This window comes from Lagopus muta, unplaced genomic scaffold (assembly GCF_023343835.1).
Source record: "Lagopus muta isolate bLagMut1 unplaced genomic scaffold, bLagMut1 primary scaffold_91, whole genome shotgun sequence".
Taxonomy (NCBI): Eukaryota; Metazoa; Chordata; class Aves; order Galliformes; family Phasianidae; genus Lagopus; species Lagopus muta.
In genome coordinates this window covers 5,115-18,052 of record NW_026040270.1, presented here as the reverse complement: position 1 = coordinate 18,052, position 12,938 = coordinate 5,115, and the positions used below count along the sequence as shown (strand labels likewise).

Sequence of the window (12,938 nt, the reverse complement as noted above, 5' to 3'; positions counted from 1 at the left end):
TTCTATCAGCAGATTCCTCATGGAGCAGAACAGAGGTTTCTATCAGCAGATTCCTCATGAAGCAGAACAGAGGTTTCTATCAACAGATTCCTCATGAACAGAGGTTTCTATCAAGATTCCTCATGAAGAACAGAGGTTTCTATCAGCAGATTCCTCATGAAGAACAGAGGTTTCTATCAGCAGATTCCTCATGAAGCAGAACAGAGGTTTCTATCAGCAGATTCCTCATGAAGCAGAACAGAGGTTTCTATCAACAGATTCCTCATGAACAGAGGTTTCTATCAAGATTCCTCATGAAGAACAGAGGTTTCTATCAACAGATTCCTCATGAAGAACAGAGGTTTCTATCAGCAGATTCCTCATGAAGAACAGAGGTTTCTATCAGCAGATTCCTCATGAAGCAGAACAGAGGTTTCTATCAGCAGATTCCTCATGAAGAATCCTTCATTGCCACGTTTTGGGAGAAGCTGATTGGAGGAACAGGAAAGAAACCTTTCATCCTTCATTGCCGCATTTTGGGAGAAGCTGATTGGAGGGACAGGAAAGAAACCTTTCATCCTTCATCACCACGTTTTGGTAGAAGCTAGGCCAATCAATTAGAGGGACAGGAATTCCTGCCTTGTAAGTGAATGGCAGATAAGATGTGTGTCGAACACAATAAAGAGAACGATTCTGAGGTGATGCTACAAGAAACTGAGAGCTCTCCAACTCGACTGTGCGGCGACACCTGCTGCCTGAGCGCTGCTGCTGCTTCAAGGATCGGCTCCACGACTTCCTACCTGCTTGCTGCCCAAGGCCGGCCACGCTGCTGCTTCTCTTCCCTCCTCCCCCCCTGCTGCGTTTGCTTTGGACCTTGAAACGCCGTGCAACAGGACGCTGCTGGAGACCATCCCCTCTCTATGTAACTCCTGCTTTTCTATCGCCCTCCTTCCCCTTCCCCGCCTCCCTGATCAGGTTTGGTAATGAACTGGACGGAACAGCACATGAACCGCTGTTTCTTCATCTCATGCCAGGTATAAAGAACCTCATCTCCCTCCCAATTTATGGGGCCAGGCACCATCGTGCCCCAAACCCTCACCTGCCAACATCAGCTCCACGGGGTCGCTCAGCTCGGAAGTCCACACTGGCTCTGACACCTGGTACCGACACCGATACGTCCCCACGTCCTCCAGGTTGGCGACAGCAAAGGAGAACTCAGCCACGTCCCGCTCCTGGTCTTTTTCCTTGTCACATCTGAGAGTTCCATTCAACCAGAGCTGGACCCAGGCGGTCATTCGGGGCAGGTGGCAGCGCAGGGTGACATTGTCCCCCAGGGAAACCCCCTGGCTGGGGTGCAGCGACAGGGAGGGTCGGGGCACTGGGACAGGGGACAGCAGTCAGCCTTGTCCCTGCACGCCCTCCTGGGCCCCTCTGATGGCCCCCTCCCCACGCTGCCCTCCCTCTCTCCCCATTCTCCCCCTGCCCCCATACTCACCATGCTGTGCTCCGCTCGCTGCCGCCAGCCACCAACCTGCAAGGGACACGGTCCTGCTGTCACACAGGGCCACCAACCCCTTGGCACCACGTCCCCATCGTCACTCACCCAGGACGAGGGCCAGAACCGTTGCTGCCATCAGGCAGGAGCAGCCTTGGGGGACAGCGAGGCTGCAGTGGGGGACAGGGAGCGGCCGGAAATGCCATCTCATTTCCCCTTGGGGACAGGATGACGGGGTGCCACCTCCTCATCTGACAGCTTCCCCATCGAGTGGTGGCACCGTGGGGTCCTCCCTCGGATGCACTGCGGTGCCGTCACACCACAGCAGCTCAGCACCACACAGCTTTCGATCTCTCTGACCCCCTCCCAGTGAATTTGGGGTGGGGAGCAGAGAAAAAGAGGAAGAAACCATCGGTGGGGAAAAAATAAATCTATTTACTGAGGCCAAAAATGAAGGGAGAAATAACAGGAGCAATAATCAGACAGGCGCGTGAACTTCTGCAAAGCAAGCGATGCACAAAGGAATTGCTCAACGCCCAAAGATGAATGTGGGGTGGAACGGGAGGGCAGAGGAGGATGATGGGGGACCTACAGGGGATCCATGGTGCATCTGCAGGAGGTGGAAGGTAGGGAAATCTTTGGTGTCTGCAGAAGAGGGGAGGGTTGGGAGAGAGCAGAAACGGCGGCGGCGTTTTGGGTTGGATTTGGGGAGCGTTTGGGGGACTGAAGGCGTGTTAAAATGTTGGCAGGATCGAAGAAGCGCTTTGGGATCAGAGCTGAGCAGGAAAGGATCTGGCGTGAAGCCTTTGGGGTCACCGGTGGGAAATTGGGACCGCTGGATTTGGGGAAGACGAGGTCGCCTGGGGTTAAAAGAGGACCTCAGGGAGTCCCGAGGGGGGGCATTTGAGTTCTGTCCCCAAAAACGAGGCACAAGGGGAGGCCCATCAGCACAGGAATGCAGTGGTGTAAATAATGGGGGGCTTGGGGGGCAGCAGGGGGGACGGGGGGTCTGGGGTCGCACACGTGGCTCCATCGCTTTGTCCCACACTGGATGTCACACGAGGGTCCCCAATGCGTCCAGCCTGCTGTCACCACCAAATTTTGGGGACCACGCTCTGTCCCCGCTGTGTTTTCCTCCACCATCCCCACTGGGGGACAGCAGAAGGGAGCTCTGTGGGCACAGTGACCCCCAGATGGCATTTGTCACGTGCTGAGGACTAAGATGCAGGGACAGACCGAGGGACAGGCTAAAGGACAGACCGAGGGACAGACCGAGGCCTGTTGTATCCGATTGCTACAGACTGTGGCACCCCACAGAAGATGTGCTGGGATTATTGGCATAAATCAGAACAGCTTGAAGTCCTTCCTACACGGTGGCTGGGTTTTGGGGTGGATCGGGAGGATTTGGGGATTCTCAACCGGTCTGTGACTGAATTTCTGGTCCTTAAGGAAGAACTTGAGGGTAACCGATGTCATCCAAAGGCAACTGATGTCACCATCCTGGGCTTCCACAAGGTCCTGGGCAAGGTTTCACCACCACAGCCTCATCTCAAAATGGGAGAGAGGTGGATGTGAGCATCAGAGAGGAGGAATCGGTTGGAAAAGCAGCAGCCAGAGGGCAGCGGTCAACGGCTCCGCACCCAGCTGAGCGCTGCAGAGGACAGGACAGGAGGAAGGGATGCTGGAAAGGACCAACAGAAAGCACATCCTGCACTTTTCCGTGCTGCGCTCGGTGCGCCCAAACTCCGGCAGCGTTTTGAGTTTGGGCTCCAGATTCGGTTTTTGGCTGAGCTGCCATTGGGAACTCGCTTGTTTGGGACCTTGGGGAGGTGAACTGCTAAGCCAGCAGGGACAAGGAACGCCTGGGGGTCATCTTCATCATCATCATCATCATCATCTTCATCATCACCTTCACCATCACCTTCATCACCACCTTCACCACCTTCATCATCACCTTCACCACCTTCATCATCACCTTCACCACCTTCACCACCTTCACCACCTTCACCACCGCCTTCACCGCCGCCTTCACCGCCGCCTTCACCGCCGCCTTCACCTTCACCACCTTCACCATCACCTTCACCACCTTCACCACCACCTTCACCACCACCTTCATCACCACCACCTTCACCACCACCTTCACCACCACCTTCACCACCTTCATCATCACCTTCACCACCTTCCCCACCACCTTCATCACCATCATCACCACCACCTTCATCACCTTCACCACCACCTTCACCACCACCTTCACCACCACCTTCACCACCACCTTCACCACCACCTTCACCACCACCTTCACCACCACCTTCATCACCATCACCTTCACCATCACCTTCACCACCACCTTCACCACCACCTTCACCACCACCTTCACCACCACCTTCACCACCACCTTCATCACCACCTTCACCACCACCTTCCCCACCTTCATCACCTTCACCATCACCTTCACCACCACCTTCACCACCACCTTCATCACCTTCCCCACCTTCCCCACCTTCCCCACCACCTTCATCACCTTCATCACCTTCATCACCTTCATCACCTTCATCACCTTCACCACCTTCACCACCTTCACCACCACCTTCATCACCACCTTCATCACCACCTTCATCACCACCTTCACCATCACCTTCACCACCTTCACCATCACCTTCACCATCACCTTCACCACCTTCATCATCACCTTCACCACCTTCATCATCACCTTCACCACCTTCATCATCACCTTCATCATCACCTTCACCACCACCTTCACCACCACCTTCACCACCACCTTCACCACCACCTTCACCACCTTCACCACCACCTTCACCACCACCTTCACCACCTTCACCATCACCTTCACCACCTTCACCATCACCTTCACCACCTTCACCACCACCTTCACCACCACCTTCACCACCACCTTCACCACCACCTTCACCACCACCTTCACCACCACCTTCACCACCTTCACCACCACCTTCACCACCACCTTCACCACCACCTTCACCACCACCTTCACCACCGCCTTCACCGCCTTCATCATCACCTTCACCGCCTTCACCACCGCCTTCACCGCCTTCACCACCGCCTTCACCACCGCCTTCACCACCACCTTCACCACCACCTTCATCACCTTCACCACCACCTTCATCACCTTCACCACCTTCACCACCACCTTCCCCACCACCTTCACCACCTTCACCGCCTTCACCGCCTTCACCGCCTTCACCGCCTTCACCGCCTTCACCGCCTTCACCGCCTTCATGGTGGCCCATCCTCACCCTTTGCTGATTCAGGACCTCCTCCTCCAGCTGAGTCTCAACCCCCATCCCTTCTCCAGCGCTGCAGGCCGATGCTTTCACCCCTCAAAACAAGACCTTGGGATCGGAGCAGCCATCAATCCGGTTCCCATCCCTCTCACTGATTCTTTCTTTCTCCTCCTCCTCACTGACAAACCTGAGTCGCTGAGGATTTCCCTCCCCAGTTCCCACTTTAGGCACGACGCCGAACGAGATTAAAGAGATGGAGGCTTAAAAGGCAAAAAGGGAACGCGTGGAATTTCAGTGCAGCTCAGACAGAGCAGCGTGACATTCATTCATTTCTGCCTTCCTCTCTTCAGCACCGCCTTCTTTCGGTACCCCTGATCCTTCAGCCCAGCTTCATCACGCTGCTGGAAGACCAAAACGGCTGGAAAAGGGATCTGGGGGATTCATGGATGGATTTAGGGATCGTTTCCTGAAATTATTTCTCTTTTGGAGCAGGGGAAAAAGGAGGGGAGAGAGGGGAGGAGGGTTTGGGCCACACAACGGGGTTTGTGTGGCGCAGGGAGCGGAGGAGGAAGCTTAAAACAGAAAAGGGGAAGTCATGCGGGCTGAGCAAACGGCCTTCTAGGAAAAAATCCCCAGGAAACAGCGGATTGCCTGAGCAGAGGTTGGGGGAAGAAGGCAATTTTAGAGCTAAAGCCCCAGAGATGGGAGAGACTTCAGTCGCAGTTCAATCCACAGCTTTATTTGCATTCGAACCTACCTGATAAATGACAACCTGCCCATCCAAGACAGCAAAAACGGGGGGCACCCGGTGATGCCCAGTGTTCTCTTCCCAAAGACAGACATCAGCCAAGCATTCAGATGTGGGGCTCAGCGCCCTCGGTGTGGGAAATGGCATCAGAGCTCCTCATCCCTGAGCAAGAGGAGGAAATTCCCACCTCTTGGTTCAGCTCCTGCAAGCTGCAGCTGGTTGCTGGCCCACGAGGGGCCGGAGGTTTTTTCTCCCATAAGTTCCAGCCTGGAGATGAAGTTTGGGACCTGCGTTAGCATGGACTCTCAGTGACAGAGGTGCTCATGGTCCTGTTTATCACCATTGCTGCAGGGGAGCATTGAGGTTTCCATCACGCAGATAAAAACCCCCTTGGGTCACTGCTGGTATCCCAGACTGGGGGCAACTCTTCTTGCCCCCAAGAAGACACAACCAAGGCCAAAAAAACCCCGTTCTTTCCATTGCAGGACATCACAGGGGGCAGAAAATCCTTCTCCAGAAGACCAACCCCATCTCCTCTATGGCATCAAGGCACCCGGCCTCACCCCAGATAGTTAGTGAGAAAAATGGGCCACGTCTCTGCTGGTTGGTTCCAAGAGATGCTGGCAAGAGTCTCACCAAGGCAGGAAAGCTGTAGAACCAGAACTCGTTTTTGGATGGAGCAGGAAAGGGGGGAGGAGCAAAAGGGAAAGAGAGAGAAGGGGGAGGGGAAAAAAGGAAAGCAAGTGGGGGTGGAGGAGAGAAGGGGGGAGGGAGGAGAAGGGGGCAGAGGGGGGGAGATGGGGGAGAAGAAAAGAAAGAAAGAAGGGATGGGGGAGAAGGAATGAAAGACAAGGGGGGGAGGAACGAAAGAGAGAAAGATGGGAGGGAGGGGAGGGAAGAAGGGAGGGAAAGGGGGAGAGAAAGGAGGGTGAGAGGGGGAGAGGGAGAGAAGGGGGAGATGGGGGAGAAGAAAAGAAAGAAAGAAGGGATGGGGGGAGAAGGAATGAAAGACAAGGGGGGGAGGAACGAAAGAAAGAAAGAGGGGAGGGAAGGAGGGAGGGAAAGGGGGAGAGGCGGAGAGGGGGGAGAAGGAAAGATAAAAAGAAGGGATGGAGAGAAGGAAGGAAAGACAAGGGGGGGAGGAATGAAAGAGAGAAAGTGAGGTGGAAGGGAGGGAAGGGGGGCAGAGAGAGAGAAGGGGGACAGAGAGAGAAAGAAGGAGAGAAGGGGGCAGAGAGAGAAAGAAGGAGAGAAGGGGGCAGAGAGAGAAAGAAGGAAGGAAGGGGGCAGAGAGAGAAAGAAGGAAGGAAGGGGGCAGAGAGAGAAAGAAGGAGAGAAGGGGGCAGAGAGAGAAAGAAGGAAAGGGGGGGGGGGGGGAAAAAAAGGGAAGGCCCTTCAGGTCCCACCGAGATTTGAACTCGGATCGCTGGATTCAGAGTCCAGAGTGCTAACCATTACACCATGGGACCGCCCGGGCGGGCAGCGCCGCGGGACTCCACACAACGCCGCCCCCGAGCGGCGAGAAAGGGGAAAAAATGGGGGGGGGGGGGGGGGGGGGGGGAGGGAATTGGGGGGAATTGAAGGGAGCGATTCGAGCCTGGGGAGGACGAGGGGGTGGGAAAAAAAAAGAAGCACTTCCGCCCGAACAGGGACTTGAACCCTGGACCCTCAGATTAAAAGTCTGATGCTCTGCCGACTGAGCTATCCGGGCTCTTACCTGAGGCTGTCGGGCGGGTCCTGAAGAGCTGCGCGACGTTCTTTTTTTGGGGTGAAATCCAGCTTTTCTCATCTCCCGTCGTTTGAAGGTTTCGATGCTGGTTATTTTTTGTCTTCCGCTCCGAAGCGTTGCGGGGAAGCGCCGCCTCCGCGCGCACAGAAAAGAAGCAAAAGTACGAAGCGAAACGGCCCGGCGCCGGGTTGAGGGCGGTAATTTTTCGGGAGGGTTTCGTTTGTTTGTTTGTTTGGTTTTTAAGGTTTTCGGAGAATTTTGAGGTTGAAAAAGGCGCCGCGTTCCGGATGCGGCGCTGAAACGCAACGCGAGGGGCTCCGCTCCAAGCCCCGCCCGCCCCCCGCACTGAGCGCAGCGGTGGGCGGAGCGCTCTTATATACGCCGAGGGGCGGACCGGAGTGAGAACCGCCCCTTTTCCCGCCTTTCCACCCCCGCGCGCGCAGAGGCCCCGCCTCCCGCTGCCCCGCTGACCAATGGGAAGGCGGCAGGCTCGCGGCGCGACCAATCACCGTGCGGTGTTTGGAAGCGAGGGGCGGAGCTTGTGGGTCAACGGCGAGGAATGGGAGTGCGTGTAATTAATGAGCAGGATGGGGTTAATTAAAAACAACAGGGAAGAAAACGCTGCGGCTGAGGGAGAGGGAAAACGGCGTTGGTGGGAAACGGGTTAAGGGAAAAATGGGGGAGAAATGGGGGAAAAGGGGACGAAGGGGGGAGAAAAGGAGGGAAAAAGTCATTTCTGCCCATTTATGAGAGCTAAATTTAATTAAAAATGGAGTTAAGGGAGATTTGGGAAGCGTCTGAACGTTGGAAAAGGAAAAAAGGGCAATGAGGAAGAAAAGGGAGGGGGAAAAGGGGGGAAAAGGTGGGGAGAAAAGGGAGAAAAGGAAAGGAAAAGGGGGAGGAAAGGAGGGGAGGATGGAGAGAAAATAGAAGGGAAAGAGATTTAAAAAGGGAGGGGATAAAAATGGTAAAAGAAAAAGGGAGGGGAGGGGGGAAGAGAGAAAAAAGGGAGGAAAGGAAAAAGGAGATGAGAAGGAAAAATGGAAAGAAAGAGGAAATGGAGGAAAGAAGGAAAGGAGGAGGAAGGGAAGGAAGGGAGGAAGGGAGGAAGCGAGGAAGGGAGGAAGGGAGGAAGGGAGGAAGGAAGGAAGGAAGGAAGGAAGGAAGGAGGAAGGAAGGAAGGAAGGAGGAAGGAATTGAAGAAGAAAGGGAGGAAGGAAAGAATGAAGGAAAGGAGGAATGAAGGAAAGAAGGAAGGAAAGGAGGGGAAAAAAGGAAGGAAGGAAAGAAGGAAAGGAAGAAAGAAAGAAGGAATGAAGGGAAGGAAGAAAGGAGGAAAGGAGGAAGAAAGGAAGGAGAAAAGAAGGAAGGAAAGGAAGAAAGGAAGGAAGGAAAGAAAGAAAGGAGGAGGGAAAAGAAGGAAGGAAAGAAGGGAAGGAAGGGAAGGAAGGGAAGGAAGGGAAGGAAGGAAGGAAGGAAGGAGGAAGGAAGGAAGGAAGGAAGGAGGAAGGAATTGAAGAAGAAAGGGAGGAAGGAAAGAATGAAGGAAAGGAGGAATGAAGGAAAGAAGGAAGGAAAGGAGGGGAAAAAAAGGAAGGAAGGAAGGAAGGAAAGGAGGGGAAAAAAAGGAAGGAAGGAAAGAAGGAAAGGAAGAAAGAAAGAAGGAATGAAGGGAAGGAGGAAAGGAGGAAGAAAGGAAGGAGAAAAGAAGGAAGGAAAGGAAGAAAGAAGGAAAGGAGGGGAAAAAAAGGAAGGAAGGAAAGAAGGAAAGGAAGAAAGAAGGAATGAAGGGAAGGAAGAAAGGAGGAAAGGAGGAAGAAAGGAAGGAGAAAAGAAGGAAGGAAGGAAAGAAAGAAAGAAGGAAAGGAGGAATGAAAGAAAGAAGGAAGGAAAGGAGGGGAAAAAAGGAAGGAAGGAAAGAAAGAAAGAAGGAAAGGAGGAATGAAGGAAAGAAAGAAGGAAGGAAAGGAGGGGAAAAAAGGAAGGAAAGAAGGAAAGGAAGAAAGAAAGAAGGAAAGAAGGGAAGGAAGAAAGGAGGAAGAAAGGAAGGAGAAAAGAAGGAAGGGAAGGAATGGAAGGAAGGGAAGGAAGGAAGGGAGGAAGGAAGGAAGGAAGGAAGGAAAGGAGGAAGAAAGGAGGAAGAAAGGAAAGGAGGAGGAAGGAATTGAAGAAGAAAGAGAGGAAGGAAAGAAAGAAGGAAAGGAGGGAAAAAAAGGAAGGAAGGAAGGAAAGAAGGAAGAAAGAAAGAAGGAAAGGAAGAAAGGAAGGAAGGAAAGAAAGAAAGAAGGAAAGGAGGGAAAAAAAAGGAAGGAAGGAAAGAAGGAAAGGAAGAAAGAAAGAAGGAATGAAGGGAAGGAAGAAAGGAGGAAAGGAGGAAGAAAGGAAGGAGAAAAGAAGGAAGGAAAGGAAGAAAGAAGGAAAGGAGGGGAAAAAAAGGAAGGAAGGAAAGAAGGAAAGGAAGAAAGAAGGAATGAAGGGAAGGAAGAAAGGAGGAAAGGAGGAAGAAAGGAAGGAGAAAAGAAGGAAGGAAGGAAAGAAAGAAAGAAGGAAAGGAGGAATGAAGGAAAGAAAGAAGGAAGGAAAGGAGGGAAAAAAAGGAAGGAAGGAAAGAAAGGAGGGGAAAAAAAGGAAGGAAGGAAGGAAGAAAGGAGGAAAGGAGGAAGGAGAAAAGAAGGAAGGGAAGGAATGAAGGGAAGAAAGGAGGAAGAAAGGAAGGAGAAAAGAAGGAAGGAAAGGAAGAAAGGAAGGAAAGAAAGAAAGAAAGGAGGGGAAAAAAGGAAGGAAGGAAAGAAGGAAAGGAAGAAAAAGGAAGGAACGAAGGGAAGGAAGAAAGGAGGAAAGGAGGAAGAAAGGAAGGAGAAAAGAAGGAAGGAAAGAAAGAAAGAAAGAAAGAAAGGAGGAATGAAGGAAAGAAAGAAGGAAGGAAAGGAGGGGAAAAAAAGGAAGGAAAGAAAGAAAGAAGGAAAGGACGAAAGGAGGAAGGGAGGAAAGAAGGAAGGAAAAAAAGGAAGGAAGGAAAGGAGGAAGAAAGGAAGGAAAGAAAGGAGGAAGAAAGGAAGGAAAGGAAGAAGGGAAGAAAGGAAGGAAAGAAAGGAGGAGGAAGGAAGGGAGGAAGGAAGGAAGGAAAGAAGGAAAGGAGGAAGGAGGAAAGAAGGAAAGAAGGAAAGGAAAAGCAAAGGAAAAGAAAGAAAGAAGGAAGGAAGCAGGGGGGGAAAGCAGCCCTGGAAACACCTGGAAGTTAAAAAGCAGAGGGAAAATTGGGATAAATGGCCTCAAAACCGCTTAAAATGGCTTAGAAATGCAAGGAACCGGCCTCAAAATCGCTGAAAATTGATTAAAAATGAGAGAAAGCGGCCTAAAAAACGGGTTAAAATCGCTTAAAAATGAGAGAAAGGGGCCTAAAAAACTGGTTTAAAATTGATTAGAAATGAGAGAAACAGCCTCAAAACTGGTTGAAATTGATTAAAAATGAGAAGCCGGCCTCAAAACTGATTGAGATTGATTAAAAATGACACCAACCGGCCTCAAAGCTGATAAAAATTGATTAAAGATGAGAGAAAGCGGCCTCATAACTGGTTAGAATTGTTTAAAAATGAAAAGCGGCCTCAAAATCGCTTAAAATTGATTAAAAATGAGAGAAAGCCGGCCTCAAAACTGGTTAAAATCGCTTAAAAATGAGAGAAAGTAGCCTAAAAACTGGTTAAAATTGATTTAAAATGAGAGAAACAGCCTCAAAACTGGTTAAAACTGATCAAAAATGAGAGAAAGCGGCCTGAAAACCGTTTAAAATCGCTTCAAAACGACTCAACGCGGAGCTCCGACCGCGGCGCCGCCGCAGCGCGAACTGAACGCGCGCCGCCCTCCTCCCCCTTTTTATCACCTCCGCCCCGCGCTCTGATTGGCCATCCCTTACTCTCCCCGCCCCCTTCCCCATACGTCGCGCCGCTATTGGCGCGCCGCGTCTCCCGACTCCGATCCGCTCGGCCAATCGGATCGCGCCGCTTCCATCCGCGGCGACGGTATAAAAGGGCGGAGCGGGAGGGGAAGCGGGAGTCGCAGCCGGGCGGCGGGGCGGAGCGGGGATGAGCGGGCGAGGGAAGCAGGGCGGCAAAGCGCGATCGAAAGCCAAGTCGCGATCATCGCGAGCCGGCTTGCAGTTCCCCGTCGGTCGAGTTCATCGTTTGCTTCGTAAAGGGAATTACGCGGAACGGGTGGGAGCCGGAGCTCCGGTTTATTTAGCGGCCGTGATGGAATATTTGACGGCTGAGATCTTGGAGTTGGCCGGCAACGCGGCGAGGGATAACAAAAAAACGAGGATCATCCCCCGGCATTTGCAGCTGGCGGTGAGGAACGACGAGGAGTTGAATAAATTGCTGGGAGGAGTCACCATCGCGCAGGGGGGGGTCCTGCCCAACATCCAGGCTGTGCTGCTGCCCAAAAAGAGCGAGGGCCACAAGGGGAAGTGAAGAATTCCGACCCCCCCCCCCCCCCCCCTTCTCCGTTTCCAACCCCCCCTCCTCGTCGTGTTTTTTTAGCCTTCGTAGAATCCCAACGGCTCTTTTCAGAGCCACCCTAAGGGGGTCGTCAAAAGAGCTGGGAGAGCTTTGGGGGGGGGAAATGGGGGGGACGTGGGGGGGGGGGGAAGGGGGGACGTGGGGGGGGAGATGGAGGGGAATGGGGGGGGAGATGGGGTGGGAGATAGGAGAGGAGATGGGAGATGGGGGGAGGAGAGAGAGATGGGGGTGGGGGTGAGATGGGGAGAGGGGAGAAATGGGGGGGGGTGGGGGGGAGATGGAGGGGAATGGGGTGGGAGATAGGAGAGGAGATGGGAGATGGGGGGGAGATGGGAGGGAGGAGAGAGAGATGGGGGTGGGGGTGAGATGGGGAGAGGGGAGAAATGGGGGAGATGGGGGGAGAGATGGGAGGGATGGGGGGAGAGAGAGGGGAGAAATGGGGGGGGAGATGGGAGAGATGGGGGGAGATGGGGTGGGAGATAGGAGAAGAGATGGGAGATGGGGAGATGGGAGGGAGGAGAGAGAGATGGGGGTGGGGGTGAGATGGGGGAGAGGGGAGAAATGGGGGAGATGGGGGACAGATGGGGGGAGAGATGGGAGGGATGGGGGGAAAGATGGAGATGGGAGAGAGGGGAGAAATGGGGGGGGGAGATGGGAGAGATGGGGGGAGAGATGGAGGGGAATGGGGGGGGAGATGGGGTGGGAGATAGGAGAGGAGATGGGAGATGGGGGGGAGATGGGAGGGAGGAGAGAGAGATGGGGGTGGGGGTGAGATGGGAGAGATGGAGAGAGGGGGGGAGAGGGGAGAGATGGGGGACAGATGGGGGGACAGATGGGAGGGATGGGGGGAGAGATAGAGATGGGAGAGAGGTGAGAAATGGGGGAGATGGGAGAGATGGGGGGAGATGGGGTGGGAGATAGGAGAGGAGATGGGAGATGGGGGGGAGATGGGAGGGAAGAGAGAGATGGGGGTGGGGGTGAGATGGGGAGAGGGGAGAAATGGGGGAGATGGGGGACAGATGGGGGGACAGATGGAGATGGGAGAGAGGGGAGAAATGGGGGGGGGAGATGGGAGAGATGGGGGGGAGATGAGGGGGAGATGGAGGGGAATGGGGGGGAGATGGGGTGGGAGATAGGAGAGGAGATGGGAGATGGGGGGGAGATGGGAGGGAGGGAGAGAGAGATGGGGGTGGGGGTGAGATGGGGGGGGTGA

General features: G+C 53.6%; 3 protein-coding genes and 2 non-coding genes across 5 annotated transcripts; 1 reads left to right on the top strand and 4 right to left on the bottom strand.

The window, feature by feature from the left end:
• Positions 1 to 1,901: 1,901 nt before the first annotated feature.
• On the bottom strand, positions 1,902 to 4,730 carry LOC125687823 (uncharacterized). Its single transcript, XM_048933104.1, has 5 exons — positions 4,320 to 4,730; positions 4,227 to 4,286; positions 3,894 to 4,193; positions 3,654 to 3,770; positions 1,902 to 3,458 (listed from the first exon to the last, which is right to left on the bottom strand). Exons 1-5 carry the CDS (start codon positions 4,728 to 4,730, stop codon positions 3,312 to 3,314), a joined length of 1,035 nt encoding a protein of 344 aa, XP_048789061.1. The 3' UTR covers positions 1,902 to 3,311.
• A 674-nt stretch (positions 4,731 to 5,404) lies between these two features.
• On the bottom strand, positions 5,405 to 11,117 carry LOC125687843 (uncharacterized). The gene is made up of 3 exons (XM_048933129.1): positions 11,092 to 11,117; positions 7,200 to 10,482; positions 5,405 to 5,749 (listed from the first exon to the last, which is right to left on the bottom strand). Exons 1-2 carry the CDS (start codon positions 11,115 to 11,117, stop codon positions 7,971 to 7,973), a joined length of 2,538 nt encoding a protein of 845 aa, XP_048789086.1. The 3' UTR covers positions 5,405 to 5,749; positions 7,200 to 7,970.
• On the bottom strand, positions 6,880 to 6,951 carry TRNAQ-CUG (transfer RNA glutamine (anticodon CUG)). The gene has a single exon. It is a non-coding gene; the product is annotated as a tRNA-Gln (tRNA).
• On the bottom strand, positions 7,121 to 7,193 carry TRNAK-UUU (transfer RNA lysine (anticodon UUU)). Its single transcript has one exon. It is a non-coding gene; the product is annotated as a tRNA-Lys (tRNA).
• Positions 11,118 to 11,281: 164 nt separating the features above from the next.
• Positions 11,282 to 11,689, top strand: LOC125687830 (histone H2A type 2-B-like). The gene has a single exon (XM_048933111.1). The coding sequence runs from the start codon at positions 11,294 to 11,296 to the stop codon at positions 11,675 to 11,677; it is 384 nt and encodes a 127-aa protein (XP_048789068.1). The 5' UTR covers positions 11,282 to 11,293; the 3' UTR covers positions 11,678 to 11,689.
• Positions 11,690 to 12,938: the final 1,249 nt, after the last annotated feature.

Bases quoted from the DNA above. Each gene is read 5' to 3' on its own strand.
- LOC125687823 (XM_048933104.1), bottom strand. From the start codon at position 4,730: ATGAAGGCGGTGAAGGCGGTGAAGGCGGTGAAGGCGGTGAAGGCGGTG. The intron at 4,287-4,319 runs GTGATGGTGAAG...GTGGTGGTGAAG, and splicing joins TGATGGTGAAGGTGGTGAAG to GTGGTGGTGAAGGTGGTGAA. The intron at 3,771-3,893 runs GTGGTGGTGAAG...GTGGTGGTGAAG, and splicing joins AGGTGATGAAGGTGGGGAAG to GTGGTGGTGAAGGTGGTGGT.
- LOC125687843 (XM_048933129.1), bottom strand. From the start codon at position 11,117: ATGGCCAATCAGAGCGCGGGGCGGAG. The intron at 10,483-11,091 runs GTGATAAAAAGG...AGCGGTTTTGAG, and splicing joins AATCAGAGCGCGGGGCGGAG to GCCATTTATCCCAATTTTCC.
- LOC125687830 (XM_048933111.1), top strand. From the start codon at position 11,294: ATGAGCGGGCGAGGGAAGCAGGGCGGCAAAGCGCGATCGAAAGCCAAG.